General features: G+C 35.2%; 1 protein-coding gene across 1 annotated transcript in view; it reads right to left on the bottom strand.

Annotated features, from left to right (window-relative positions):
• Positions 1-10,476: 10,476 nt before the first annotated feature.
• LOC140160862 (serine/threonine-protein kinase DCLK1-like) overlaps positions 10,477-16,194 on the bottom strand; it is a 99,047-nt gene continuing 93,329 nt past the window's right edge. Inside the window, 1 exon segment of the mRNA XM_072184185.1 lies at positions 10,477-15,788. Coding sequence (XP_072040286.1) covers positions 15,690-15,788 — 99 coding nt within the window. The 3' untranslated portion in view covers positions 10,477-15,689.

Here is a 16,194-nt window from a genome sequence, read left to right as displayed (position 1 = left end):
TTAACAAACAAGTATACTGGGGTGGGATGTGAGGATTTGAGTAATAGTGTGCTTGGTTAAGTTGATGATGATAACAACTATGGCTTGGGTGGATCAAGATTGTGTCACATTTGAAGAGGATCTGTCTAATCATAACTTTAGCTATAAGAATAGTCGTTACTAAAGTTGGTGCATTATTCAACAAGGGCAAACGTTTCACCAGGAATTTCACAGTCCATGGTGAGGTGCCCAAAATGTGAAATTTGCAGATTCTTACTTACTTATTTAGGTGTTGATAATGAGTTAAAGCCGTAATGTACGATCTTTTTAAAATCTTATTTGTAATGTTTACACATTTTTACACCTATTTGGAATCAGCCAAATTCGTAGTATTTGTAGGGAAAACAGAGCAATTTTGTAATTTTTATCGTACATGTAAAGAGTGCAGAGGCTTGTGAGTTTATGCCTGTGTGTAGTGCACTGTGAATCACTGCGTTTTAAGAAACATGTAATACGATAATAAATTGCTTATATAACTCTAGTTAAACTGTTAAGATAGTGAGTGGCTTTCTTTCATTTCCAACTCATATTGGGTTTATAATCATGGCAGGAAAAAGTGGGCAATACGGGAAGCTCATTGCCGGGAAATTTTTTGACCAAAAAAATAAAGAAATACATAAGGGAAATATGTCATACTGGAGGGAAATTTGATACAACTGGAGGGAAATTCTGGATTGCTTGCAGGGAAAAAAACATTTTTTTTCAGCCTCTGGGGTTTAAATTAATAAAAAAATCTTCCTGACAGTTATGAGTAATATTATTTTATTTTTATTTTTTGTGCAAAAAGAACAAAATCAAAACATTTGACTGGTATTGTATGTTATGGCTAACATATGCTGACTATTTTATAGTGATCATCATAAAGAAGGTACTGTTTTCTGCCCACCAAATTGTTGAAGCTGCCTTATTAGGATGGTATAGAATACATGTGTATGCATGGATAGATTTAGCTCACATATTGGGCAATTCCATTTCAAATCTGCTAAACCCATGAAGAAGATTTAAATCAAGTCTTCCTTCCACAGTAGGAGTGTGTTTTTCAAAGGAATTGGCTAAAATGTTAATTATTTTGAAACCCATATCCCTGCTGTATATGGCTTTACCTATATCTTCCACAACTGGAGTATGTAGCCTATTTCAAATGGAAGTTATACAATATTATTGTCTATTCTATTTGAAACCCAGGGGGGAGTGTATGTTACAAATGGAATAGTCCATTACAAAGATATCACAAGTGACGTGATGCGCACCTACATAATGGAACGATTGGCCCTCTTTAACAGATGATGCTAAGTAGTGAATCATCTGTACTTCATTAGTCTATGCATTTGGTAGCTTCTAATAGTGCTCTTATGTTTGTGTTAACTAATGTTTAGTAACTTTCTCAAAGGACATTCAAACTTGCCATGCACAGTCTTTACCAATTCAACTTAACAATGATTATATTCTTATAAAATTGATATGCTCACATTTGATATTTAGCAATACAAGTTTTGTATTGTATGGTATACAAATATTAACTGTCTGTGAGTGTGATGGTCGAAATATAATCACAAGGTGAAAGATGGATTCCGGCGAGTGGAATGGAACAATATATCTTTCAGCGAGTGATTATTTCGACCATTACACAAATTTAAGACAGTTAATATTTGTTTTATATCACTCATACATAAATTCTATTAATTAAAAATACTAGTAAAGATAGGGAGTACATTTTGTCATCGACACAACACCATGTTTTGCCATGACATACTTCAAATTTTGGTGTCGACCCCATAACTAAATCGGCGTGTCTAAGAGTCAGCGCAAGACGGCCTGTCGTGATGCGCACTACTGGCGCAGCACTGCGATGGTAAAAACTATCACACGGAGAGGCTGATGGTAAAAATGATATATGGCAATCAACCAATGAACTGTCTAGAATTTATGTGTGAGTGATATTATAAGAAATATGAATATAGCATGTTTGAATTTTGTATAGCATTCAACAACATCTCAAGGTTTAAACATATACCAGTATTATTGATGTATAAATTATTCAAGTCATTCAGATTTTTTCGGATAAGCTATTAATTCATTTGAATGCAATTTATATATTATATCAATTAAAGGTAATAAATATTTTCAATTCATTTTTTTCATACTTGATTCAAAATTACATTTTCTATTTTAAGATATTCAAAATGATCTCAAGACAATTGTATAGAATATATAATCTTTTTGAATGGTTTCTTTCCAAGCTTTATTATTTTTTATTTTATATACCAGGAAATAAGAACAAATAAAATAATGTGTCTAAGATGATAGATTCTAGTTGATTGTAAGGTTTTGGATAAGCTAAAAGGACATTGGTCCAGTCTATTGTACAAAATAGGGGGAAAATCTTCCTTGCACTGTAATAGCTAGTACCATAAATATACAGAAAACATATGGGTGTAACCCTACCTACCCTTAATTTTGTGGAAGAAAAACAAATATTTATATTGTGCAACACTGTATATAGTTGAATTTTGCTATAAAAAGGATATAAAACCAAGCCCTCTTTAGCCAAGTTCATTCCCAGCTGGCCACAGTGGATGATAAAGCCTGTTGCCACACTTTTCACACCTTGTTGACAGCTTTATCAATAGCAGAGTATAATTGGAGTGATTAGTGGTTTTGGATTTATTCCTTTTCAGTAGGGAAACTGGACTATTAAGCTACTTGCACGGTTCCGCCATTATGCACTATGTGCGGGAGAGCCTCGAACTGGCAGCATACATGAAAGGAAGAATTATGTAACCTTACACAGAACGTTATGACTAGTTCAATTCCCATTCATGTATGCTGCCAGTTCGAGGCTCTCCCGCACATAGTGCATAATGGCATGAACTGTAAGTAGCTGAATACTTCTTTGCTATACTCAGTTTACTGATTATACAATGTAAATTGTAAATATTATTTGTTATATCAAAAACAATAGCAGCAATAGATATCGACAGTTCCTGGGTGAGAGCAATAACATTCCAAAAGTATTCGGATAGTTGGAACTTGTGCTGCAGTTTGTGTGGTGAGTCTTTCTAGGACCCCTTTTACACCAGAAAAATGTCTTCATTCGATGAAGATTAAAATTGAGTTGCAAGATTAAAAAGTGATTTTGTAATGTGAAGCACACTGTTGTTTTCAGGTGGTGTACTTTGTTGCTATACAAGCACAGATGTATAGTTATTTTAATGAACATAATGGTATTTTCATTTAATCATCAACCATAATGTGATCAACACTCTTAATTCAGTCGATTCACAATATGATGCGCCTCCAGCGGTTGCTGGGGAGAGGTCAATATGCAGTGCATCAGTGTCCGATTTACACATTTTTTCCTACCTGCACTGGTGCATGTAGCCCAAAATTTCTACATGCACAGCAAAAAGTGTGCATGCACCAAAATTAAAGCAAACATAAAATCACATTGAATCACAATCATTGTCAGTTAAGCTTGTAATAATATTCTCGGCTCCACTGTCATTGTCATTTTTATGCCGATCACTCGCCGATTTCTTAGCCAAAACACTGGATGCTGTGGCTTCATCTGTTCTAGAACTAGTCGCCGACGAGGTGCACGATTTCCAGAATGATGCAAGTGTTTTTTGAGCTATTTCCTTTTTTGCTGGACATTAATTACACGGTTTAAATTCCGGTTCTTTTTTTTCAATGAAATGAAAATGACAGCTTCTACATGTGCGAGGGTATCGGGAATTGGTGGATGACATCACATTACGCTAGCCCCTCTAAGGGAAGTCATAGTCTCGGACCAGACTGTATGTGGCTATCTCGAATGTTCGTTAGGATCGACAAGTATCAGACCGACGCTAAACTGGCCTGTGTAGGAGACTAGGGAAGTCAATGAAAAAAGTGACAGTTCTCATGTGATAGGGGTATCGGGAATTGTCAATTGCGCGATTTGCCCCAGCCCCTAATGAAGTCAGGATGTTGCGCTAAAAATAGATTGGGTTTTTCCAAAATCCAAATCGGACTGACTGCTTGTTTACTTTTGTATATTGCCTTGTCATATCGCTACTCGCTAGCGCTAAAATCGTACATGCACGCGTGCAGGCAGGTAGTGAAAAGCTGCATGCACAGAGGGAATGTTACATGCACTGGTGCAGGTATGCAGGTGGTAAATCGAACACTGCAGTGCATCATGGGAAAATGGCAACATCCAAAACCTGTGTTATACGAATACAACACAGGAACATATGTCATTGTGTGTTTAAATGTCATTCATAACCTCATGAATATATGCGATGCGTGTGATCCAATCATGTTTTATTATTTGTATAAATGTGAATGCAAATCGAGGTACTGCGTAATTGTTCCAGCGTAAATATTACCTAGCAAACACAAAATGTTTTGAACATCATTCGCAAAAGGTTAGAAAAAGTTGCCAGAAAACATTTAAATGTCGGGTTATATAAAGGGTTTAAAACATTTTCATAACATTCAAAAACATTTTTTGATAACTTACTGCAAATATTCTAACATAATGTTATTTAAGTGTTGACAAAATATGTGGCATAAATGTTTGCCATAAATATTTTACAATAACATTTTGACAAAACGTTTTAAAATGTTTTTACCAAAACCAAAAACCCCAAATGTAACCTGTTTAGAATATATTTAAAACATTTTGTGTTTGCTGGGTAGTAACCTCCGCGCGCACTGTGTTGTGCCTTGACCAAACTGCGCGTATGCTGGCCACCGTATTTGGATTGCGCGCTACCATATTTGCACAAATTGTAATAGGCACTTTTGTTAATGTTCGTCATGTTTTAGCCTGTTCGATTTATGGAAATGGGAAAATGTAAAAATTGTATATTTTTACAAACTTTTGAGGAAAATTTTGTATTATTTTGTAAAGTGAAGAGATAAAAGTGATAACTTTGCATCAGTAATATGTCAGGCATGTGAAATATCTAAACATTTTGCTTTGGACCTCCGATATTCCTCGGATCCAAAGGCAAAATGTTTAGATTTTTCACAATGCCCTCCAAATAACCGATGCGCAGTTATTAACCTCCACATATAATGATGTTACATGTCGTTATGAATATGAAAGTATTTTCTAATGTGAACATGGTGTTGGTTGCTGGTTAAACAATTATTCAATAATTGCAATGAATACAAACTAGGTGGAATCAATGAATCAATTACCTGTGAAATGCTCTCTATTGCGTACTACTAGTACTAGCACACAACTTAACACAAATTTATCAATATCAACAAAGACTGGTTTTGCTGAATTAATTTTTTAGCTAAAAAGAATCTGGTTTGATTTTTCTGTTCCAAATTAACTTTTTATGTTTACTACTCTATTTCATTTATAAATCCTATATGCAATACTTTCTTGATGATTGCATTTTATATTTGTAAAATTAGCACAAGATGTAAGGAACCTGTTGCTAATTATGTAAATTCAAATAATTTTTTGTTCGATTTGTGGTCTTTTTTTTTTTTTTTATGTGTTGAGCGATACTGCTATTCAGTTGAAAAATTGTAAATATATTTTGACTGTTTGAGAATAGATTGATCATTTTGATGATATCATGTGCATTTAATAATGGATGTAATTGGAAATATTTTGTACTGAATGTTTTGCTGTACAAATCAAATGTAGTAATAATTACTGGCATACATTTTGTGTTGCAATTACCTTCCAAGTGGGCTTGTGCAAAATGTGCAATATCATTCAAGCCTGAAAATAAAAAAGATCTATTCAAGATCTTAATTATCCAGAATTGATACTAATCAGAGAGAACACTGAAGAGGACCTGCATCCATCCAAACTGATGCACTCGGGGCAGGGCAGACATGGGATGGTAATGGTACATGATGGTAATGTACAGGCTGTATCAAAATGATTGATACCCATCAGGCTTAAGGCAAGTATAAGTATATAAGTCAATCCATATTGGGATGGGTACTATTATAGGTAAATTAGGTAATATTCTTGGTCAAGCTTGAATGTACCAATTGCGTCCATGTACTAGGGTATGCAGAAAGGCGCGTGCATGCAATCTTCTTGACTGTGGACTGTTATAAGCTTGTGTGTTTATGAGAGTTCATAAGAGTAATGTGGAAGGTCACATGAATTGAGCAGAGATGATACCACCTCTGTGGCCACGGCCATGTTTCTCCATTCAGACGTATTTTTATGTTCAACCCACGATGCAAAACTGAGGTACATGAACATGATTGTAATGATTTATAGTGGTACAGCACAACAGTTATATAGAACATTAGTGAAATATTTTGTAACTATGTCTATATCTTCAAGATCTGTTGATCACGCTCTGTGCGGGGGTCTGATTCTATCAAGCATATATCTCAACAATCGCCGTCATATCCCACCAATTTATCATAGAATATATTACATAATCTTTTTATAATTTTAAATGGTAAATATGTTGACAAATGTTTTTTTATATTTAAGTATTACAACATGGGAATAATATTATGTTGAAAACAAAATGCACCTATGGCGGGAAAGACCGACTTATGTCAATTCAGATCATAGACATGATATACCACTTTACGGTTGCGTGACTTTCAGTAACAGGCATTTCCCAATAGTCATAAGTTGCCTGGCGTGCCAAGTATTCCAACTTGGCCAAGAATGGCTTAATATACATATAGTGTTAGATTCAAGTTGAGTCATCAGACAGGCAAGCCAGCATCTGATTTCATAAAGAGTCTGAATATCTCCTGGAAAGAAGTAGCTGAGCTTTTTGGAAAAAAGGGTCAAAACTTGTGTTTTTAGGGTGTTTTTCCTATGCTGTGACAATCAAGCCCAAAGACTTGTACTGAGACTTATTTCAGTTATGCATTCTAATTTTTGGAAAACATTTCCTAACTTCTTTTGTAACTAAGTATCAAAATTTACATAAAATTTTAAAATTATGACTGCCTATACTCAAATTTTAGACTTTGAATTTTGTGACTGCATTTTTAAGAAAACATCATTGTGCAAAATTCCATATTTTTGACCCATTTTCCCTCAAATTGCAAAAATTTGACTTTTATTGCCAGTTAGAACTAACTAAAGGATTAGGACTTTGGCAACACAGGATATATTTTAATACCAAACAATTTGTGCTGTATTTCATGCAATATCGGAGTTAAATGAATACGTTTTCAAAAGATGAATTTGCTTAGCAACTATGGAATAGTGGTTGCCAACCATACAATCCTATCCCCAGTCTCTTGTGGTGGCAGCAGTTATTGAAGGTATAAATTCTGTGTAAATAACATTTACAGTTTGTACAAACGATTCAAGCTGTCTGGCACAATTTTTGAAATGAAATTGGGTGGTTATTTTGATCTACTGTTAGTTTGTTGGCATTGAGCTATTCCACACATTTCAATGGAAGATATGACTTCAAACTTGTGTGTCATGTCTTCCATAGGGGGTGTATGGATTTATGTTATACAAGCAAGTCACTGAGTAAAACTGTAAGCTTCTCTTGATGACATCATGGGTGGCACAAGATTTCAAATTTGTTACAAGACCCATTTGAGTTTATTGCATTTGAAAATAATCAATACTTGGTTACATGTAAACTATAAATGATGATTAGACTTGTAAGAAATAAAACTCAACTCATACAAGGAGATTTTTGTAAATTTGCATTTAGTGTGTGTTTTATTGCACTATTAATATTGAAACATAACACCACATACAGAGATAATCTATGCATTTACTGTGAACATACATTGATTTTCTAGCAAGTACTTTAGGCTAAACACAGAAATTGGGCTATCCCAGTTGAATTCACCCCATACACCCCCATTAGCGTTTTAGAGGTATGGGGACACAATGGCGCTGCATGTAGCAGTCTTTTGAACCCATATTGAATACTGTCCTCTTATTGCATGCTTCCAAAAGGCTAGTGGAAGATGAATGTGGATGGAGTCACCCATTCTGATAACCCCATTTGAAATTCACACTCCCTGTGTGCAAGATTAAGGTCACTTCTTCCAATTGAGGTGTATAGATTTCAACAGGAATAGCCCATTGTTTAATCTCAAAATATTCTTTGTATGAAGAAAGAAATCATTAGTAACAAAAATGAAATATGGAGAACAAAATGAAAAATAAAAAAGTTTACAATTTTCCTACTTGCATCTAGTTATGAAATAAATGCTTGTTTGGAGAAAGACAGAATAAATGAATTGATTTCCTCACAATTTACCCGGTAGACATTCTTCATTTTAGGCAAGTCGGTTACAAAATAGGCAAGACTGTATAACACTTAGCTCAGCATGACCACAACACAAGTTAACAATTATCCACACAATTCAATTCTATACAACTGATTGGGTCACAAATTTGGGTCAATGTTGTCTACTGTGACATTTTTTGGTACTTTTATTAACACATTCACATATGTGATGCGATCAAGCAAAATCAGTCAGAACTCGGAAATATTGACGTCGAGATATAGCCAAACAATGGAAATATTTCCTTTTGTTTGCTTTTGTTTTGGAAACCCTTTAATTGCTCATATCGATGGAACTGGTTGTTTCTGGGGGTTTCTGCACAATCCAGCTTTGTAAATGCTTTTTACTATCCTATAACTGAAAATATGATATTTCCGAGTTCCGACTGATTTTGCTTGATCGCATCTAGGCCTGGCATTTTCGGGTAATTTTGTACCTGGGTACACAGCCGTTTTCGCCAAACGTTTGTCAAACAATTGCCGAGCATAAATGTTTGTCAAACATTTTCAGAACGCCTGTAAACGTTGGCAAACGTTTTGATCGCTAAATGTTTGTCAATCGTTTGGTAAAGCGGCTATGTACCAGCGCAAAAATTTTTTAAATTTTTTTATTTTTTCGGTTTTGTAGTGTCCCTGGACCTACAATCAACGAAAAAAAGGTTGGCACAGTTTGCCTGTCTTTTGGTATATCTCTGCCCCCGCTCCCCCAATTCAATGTTGGACCAAGCCATGTTGTCAACATATGAAAAATATGGCTTTCTCCTAAGTGCTATAAAAGCATCCTTTTTTTACCATTTATATGCACATTTTAGGCAAGTCGGCATTCAAATTCAATGCATTTTGAAATCATTAATAGACTATGACATGAATACAAATTTTCAATTTTCATATTAAAAATACAAAACATCTTGAATTTTTTTTTTTTTTTTAGGTCAACCATGAATGATCCTATTAGTAGGCATGTCCACTAAAAATTGAAGTACTTTTAAATTGATTCAGACCTAACTTATTGGCTGGGAATTGATGAAAGAAACATTTTGGCGTTTAAATAATCTTAATCGGACGTTTCATTCCAGAGATATGGCCTTTTGAGTGTTACGGTTTTATATAGGGCTGCTAGAACATGTTAAAAAGTTAAAGTCCAAAAGGATTACTAACAGAAAGTGTAATTTTAAGGTACTTTTTCTTAATGTATTTATTAACTAGCGTTATCTGGAACATAATATTTGCTTATAACAACATGAAAATAAGATCATCCTGAAAATTTAATCGATTTTGTTAAAATACAACAAAAAATATAAGACCTCAAAACCCATGGTTTGTTTGGTGAAACCGCAAGCATGATCATAGATGGCCGCCATGGAAAATATCTCCATAGAGGAGATGAACAATAAGTGCATTATTTCAAATGAATGGCGGTAGTCTTAAACATTGTTCAATCTTTTACGGTCAGCACATTTTATCTTCAAAAATTATTATATTTCATCATGGCATAAGTTTGGTAACATTAATCACTACCAATTTTGAGAAATTTGCTCCAACTCAAAGGTTATCTTTACTACATTGAGCAATACACTGTGTGCATGGAAGCCATGATGGTCCCCGGTTTTTATACTCCCTATGAAATGGACATGGTAGTGAGAAGTGCACGGGAAGTGCATGATTTGAGATGGGCATGTAGGCTTAAACATTCTTAAATTTCTTAACATCCTACACATTTTGTCTTCATAAATAGTTAAATTTTATGAGTATGTAAGTTTGCTTGTCTGATTCACTCCAAATTCGGAGATAATTGCGTTTGAACACCTGATGCACGGAATGGTGTCACTTCAACCTGTTGTAGTTCTCATCTCATTAAATTTTTCATTAAAAAAGTTGATCTCTTCATGCAGGAAGGTCCTCTCTATTTACTGACCAAACAGGAAAAAGTTTGGTGAATGTTTTCTGGTGGAATCAGGAATTTCTTGAAACACCCTGATATAGGCCTACATTTGGATCAAAACAAGTATGTACGCCATTTAACATGCCTGGGATTTCTTGTATCGATCAGTTTCTCCATAGACAATACGTGTGTGAGTGCACGCACACAGTAAATGAAAAATCGTTCTAGTGGAAACTGTATTGAGAGTGGGCATCCCTACTATTAGGTCTAGGTCCACGAAAAAATAAAAAACCTAATTTTTTTTTTTTTTTTTTGAATTTCGGGTACCCGGGCAGGGTATTTCCTGCCCGGGTAATGTAATCTCGGGCGGGTACCCGCTAGCCCGCCCAAAAATGCCAGCCTTAATCGCATCACATATGGGAGTACATGCACAGCCAGACACTCTGTGAATTTGATCTCAAATCTCAAATTGTTCATGCAAAACAAATTCAAATAAATAATGATGTAATGGCAAACTTATATAGGATTTCAATGTGGATTGGCCTTTTTTCACAAGGTAACAAAACTTCTTGGCTGTGACAAACTATTCTTTATTATTATATGCAGAATTGCGGTGAACAAATTCAGACCATTTTGGTGAAAATGTGAGAATTGTTTCAGCCCTTGTGGAGACTCAAATGTTATATTTGATCTTTCTGAAGGATATGTCACAAATAGACCTTTTCTGAATTCTCATGACTTGAGAAATATGAGCAATTTTGAGCTCAATTCTGTCAGTACTGCCAGTAATTGCCAACTCTTTCAAATGTTGAGAAGCAAAATCCATCAAAAGACAACATCAAGATGTCAAAATGAGGCAAGCCGGATGGCAGCCAGCCTAATATGGAGTTTGCACTCATCTAGTCTTAAAGCCATATTGTAGCATTTCCATAAGAAATAGAATTGTATTTTCCCCCACAAAATGTTAGTTTTCACTGTCAGATATTGTCCTCTTTTAATTTTGGCTCAAACAGATGAGGCAATACAAAGAAAATGGCTATATATTATAATAGCAAGGCATATGTCGCTTATGCATTGAATGTGACTGCGGCCGGTTCTTTTGATGTGTTATAACCTTCCCGCAAACCGTGTATGTACGTGTTATATGGGCATCGCGTATGCGTTTGACTCCCGGGGTTTGTTTTTCGATAACAATAATAAAACATATGAAAAGTTTGTTTATTATTAAATCTCAGATTTTGTCAGAAATGCAGCATATTAGGCTTAAGATTTTTGTAGGGTATCTTAATTCATCGAAGTACATTAGATTAGTGTAAAAGTCTAGATTTCTATTGAGGGTGGGCTGGTGAGAAAATGTTACGATATGGCTTTAAAATTAATCTGTCACATCAATGTCTGGCTGATGACAAAGGGTATCATCAATATTAACATGTCACCTAGTGTTGTATTCAACAATTTGACATAGGCCAGTTTTGCAAACAATTATTAACACACATGAGACGGAAAACACTTAACACAATTGTACATACAATTATACAGATTACTGATTATGTCAGAAGATATACATATGAAATATCAAATTGTTGTCATGTTTGATCAGGGGATTTGCATTTTTAAATTGTTGCAATACTGCAAATACAAAATAATAAAAATAAACAAAGCATTTGTTATAAAAAAAAGTTAATTCACTTAAATTTACGGTACTGATTGAAGAAGTCACATTTTCAACAAGAAGAAACTGCATTATTATAAAGCTTACTGTACCTTAGAAAACAAAAATGATCAGCAGCACTGTTTTGATTTCAAACACTTTGTTCAACAGGCATGGTAATATAGAAGATACAAATCATTTTAATCATAATCAAAAGTAACACAATGGAAAGTTGACAAATAAAGTACTGTATTTGACCTTACAAGTGACCTTACAAGTCAATCATTTTAAGGGGGTGCTTATTAAGACACTCATTTTGTGAGTTTGTGGAGGCGCAGTTGTTCTGCCTATACAAGTGATTTTTACGCTCTGACATTGAACGGACAATCAGGTTGATGTGGAAAATTTGACCCGGCCTCATACAGGATATTGTTAAAGCCACAGATTGCTATTGTTTCCCAATTGCAAGAGAGTAACATGAGTCAGTGGTGTAAATTTCACCTTGAGACAGGGATAGTCTTGCAATTAGTGTCATCCCCCCCAAGGCCACCCAATATGCCCTTTAATAGGCTACAACTTTTTACATCTGGTGTTTCAATCTGGGGCTTTAATATTTGTTCACATTTTCAGGCTAGATATATGTATAAATGGGGGGAATTATGAACTACCTTTTTCAAGTGTGAAAACCTTGTAGGCGCTTTATAGGTTAGGCCCAATATGGTATCTTACCAAGTAAAATTAGTCCAAATAAAGCCAATTGTTTTAAAATATAAATTGAAACAATTGCAAGAAAAAAACCTCAAGAAACTTTTGCCTCAAATAAAAACTTGCATTGCATATATTACAAAATGTACGGTAACTGTTTTGTTTTTAAATGGCAATGCACAATATGAATACTGAATAAACCACATGCAAAATGAAGACATCTTTGGCTTGACTCGACCAAAACAAAAGAAATGTGTGCCTCAAAAAATATCATAATGGTTTCCTCAAATAAGGGTACGCAAAAAATTAAATAAAATGAAGACATCTTTGGCTTGATTGTCTTCTACCAAAACAAGAAACATGTGCCTCAAAAGAAAACTAATTTTCAAAAATGAGGACATATAGTGATAAATAAATTTCTAGTTTGTTGTATCATGTTAATCAGCTTTTATTTGATGCAAATGACATCAAAATACATGATACGATCTGGTCCATGAAGGCCAGATGAGGCATTTTTACTGCAAGCATGTTGCAAGCCTATGGGCACCCCACTTTTTTTTGCAATTTTTTGCATGTTGCACTAGAACTGATTTTGCACTAGAACACCAAAGTTCTAGCATACTTTAAAGTTATGAAGTGTTGTGATGTTTATTTTCTTATGTATTTTATTGTGTTTTTACTCCAAATTTTTACCTTTATATCTCAATTTCAAATTTGCCGCCTTTGGCCTCCATTGACCAGATCGTATCACATATGACAAGAGAAAGCAAAATTCTTAATGAAAACATTTGGTATTTAAACAATAAATAACTCATAACTCAATCAACTTTGGCAACATTGTTCTCATCACTATTGTAAGACATCTTTGGTCTGATTGTCTTGTTTTAAAACAAAAATACACACTGACATACAGGTATGTTTTTAACAAAATTACTGTAAAATCAATAATAAACATTTTCTTGTAATAAATAATTAAATAATAATTATAGGAACTCTGCATGAAATAACATTGAATTGCAAAGAAAGACACCGCTATGGGATTTATAAACCTCAGAAATGTCTCTAAACAAAACTGATTTCAGTATTTCTGTTTGATTTAGACTTTCATAAATATTATGCATATATTTTGTACTAAGCAATTGTCCAAACTCTGGACATGAGGGCCACATTGGGCTATATACCCCTATGACCTTAATCTCTCACACAGGGGGTGTAGATTGCAAATGGAGTCACCCAGTCAGGTAACCCCATTTGAAATTCACACTCCATGTGTGGAAGATTTATGCTGGTTTCATACTTTCTGCCGCTTACCGCTGAGCGGCGTGACGCTTCCTCATGCTGCTTGCACTTGTCTGCAAGCGGAGCGACACACCGCTGAGCGGCAGCGGCATGACTCTGAAAGCCAATCTTGCCGCTCAGCACTGTTCCAAAATTGTATTTTGTTCTCATACGTCAGAGCGGCACCAGCGGTGCTGCCGCTGCGGCAAAGCGGTGGAGTGATCGGTATATCGGCTTGCAGCTAGTCACCGCTAGTGTTTTTGGTGAGACTGCGCAGTGAAGTAAAATCATCTTCAGAGCAGCAAAGCGGCAAGCGGCAGGAAAGTATGAAACCAGCATATGTCTTCCATCTTCCCTACGGAATTCAACTGGAATAGCCCGTTGCAACCAGAGATCACTATAAATCATATGTGAAGTGCTCATTGTACTGAGTAAATATTTCACTCGATATAGGATTAAATTTACTCTCATCTTTGTGCCAAATAAAAAAGGCATAAATATTATAGTACTCCCATTTTTATTACAGAGTTCATTGATATATCATTTTGACTGGCTCCAATATAACTTTGTATGTGTATACTGGCATAACTGCATCCTTTGAATATAAGAGCTGCACATAAATTACATTGCACACTTTCATTACTTTATTATCTCTACCTGTATGATTTGATTGCAACATTGCTTAGAAATTACTTTACAACATACAAAAAAAAACAAATTTACATGATTATACAATTGATGGAAGGTGGTTTGCAGAATTATTCAGGACATTTTGGAAGATTTAGATGATCAATTCATCCCTTCTATAGTTGCGATTCAATCATGACAAATGTTGACAATATTCAATTGTAGCAGGCAGACAGACAGACAGACATTTTACTGAACATTGCATTTATATAGACCTTTTCAAATCGAAGTTTTCCGAAGTTTGTTATGGATGACCCCGTTTACAATTCCTGGTCATTGATGCTAACGCAAAGGCAACTATTACGTCTGAACGCAAATCTACATGAAAGACGCAATCAAGCGTTGGGTATGGCATGTGCAAGAGATTGATATTTATATTGCGAAGACCACACGAAGACCAAATCAAATGTGCCGCAGATGACAAACACTTGCATTTTTCTTTCTTTTTCTGTCACATTGTGAAGTGCCAAATAGTGGAAGTGTTAGTTTAATACCTTTAGAAAATATTTCTCTGTGATGACTCATGTTGACTTTGGCTAAATATGTTGTATTTTCACTCAATGAAAGGTACATGATTCCGCTTGATTGATTGCACCAATTTGACCCCTAGCTTACTGAATAAATGCTGCAGTTTTCCGATCTTGATTTGAAGAGGTCTATTGAATATGTAAATGTATGGTGATATTGCTGAAATCACACATACTGACAAATCCATCACTACAAACAAGTCATATTTCAATGAATATGGATGGCGGCATTATCTGTTTTGTTTTTGTTTGTTTTTGCTGTGCAAAGCTGTTTTTGCCCTTAAATCTCCAACCCCATAGGTGTGGGCATGCTAATGCATCATATGTATCCAATATCCAAAGTGGATGGGAGGCTTCCCCATGAGAAGTCCACCGCCCTCCTTCCTCTTTCCCATGTGTGATGGTGGGTGCTCTGATATTGTAAATGTTTTAGGCCTTTTTTGTGCTTTTTAGCCCATTTTTGTCAAAAGTTCTCACCCCCTTGAAAGTTGCCTCCCCCTTTGAAAGTCCTGGCTACACCACTGCAACCTACTGCTGATTAGATTTTGGCTTGATGTGATGAATATTGTGTTCACCACAAGATGATCGATATTACGATTACAAGGCCTCAGTGTGTTCACCTGAGCCTAGATCCATCATGGATCTATGACCTGAGATTTCAGTTTTCACATTTCAACTTCTTGATCCACTTGCTCGGCACCATCGGCTCCTTCTCGAAGACGCCGACCTTGGAAGAACCTGTCATCATGGTCCAGTGCAGTCGCCTGAAAATAAATAAACAAAGCTATATATGTAAGTACATCGATATTTTTTTTCTCACAATTATTGTTAAACCTTTGCAGCTGTTTTGAAACATTTGGGGAAACATGTGCAAAACATATTTGGATAAAATTGTGAAACTCCAAAAATGGGCGATATGGACAGTAGCCAATAGTCATTATAGAAGTCATACAGCCCCCTTGTTTGCCAACTATAACATTTTAGCAAACAATGACACCTATAAATTAGAATTGGGAGTTTTTATGTATAAGTACAGTATTAATGAACTACCAAGCTTATTTAACAGTTTATTTACCCTACGATCTAATATTCATGATTACTAAACAAGAAACGCTAATAACTATAACTTAACTAAAAATAGCAGGGTATTCACCGATCACGCTGTCCGTA

This window comes from Amphiura filiformis, chromosome 9 (genome assembly GCF_039555335.1).
Source record: "Amphiura filiformis chromosome 9, Afil_fr2py, whole genome shotgun sequence".
In the NCBI taxonomy this organism is placed as follows: Eukaryota; Metazoa; Echinodermata; class Ophiuroidea; order Amphilepidida; family Amphiuridae; genus Amphiura; species Amphiura filiformis.
Note: the sequence above shows the minus strand (reverse complement) of the source record. Positions and strands in the feature narration are given on the sequence as shown.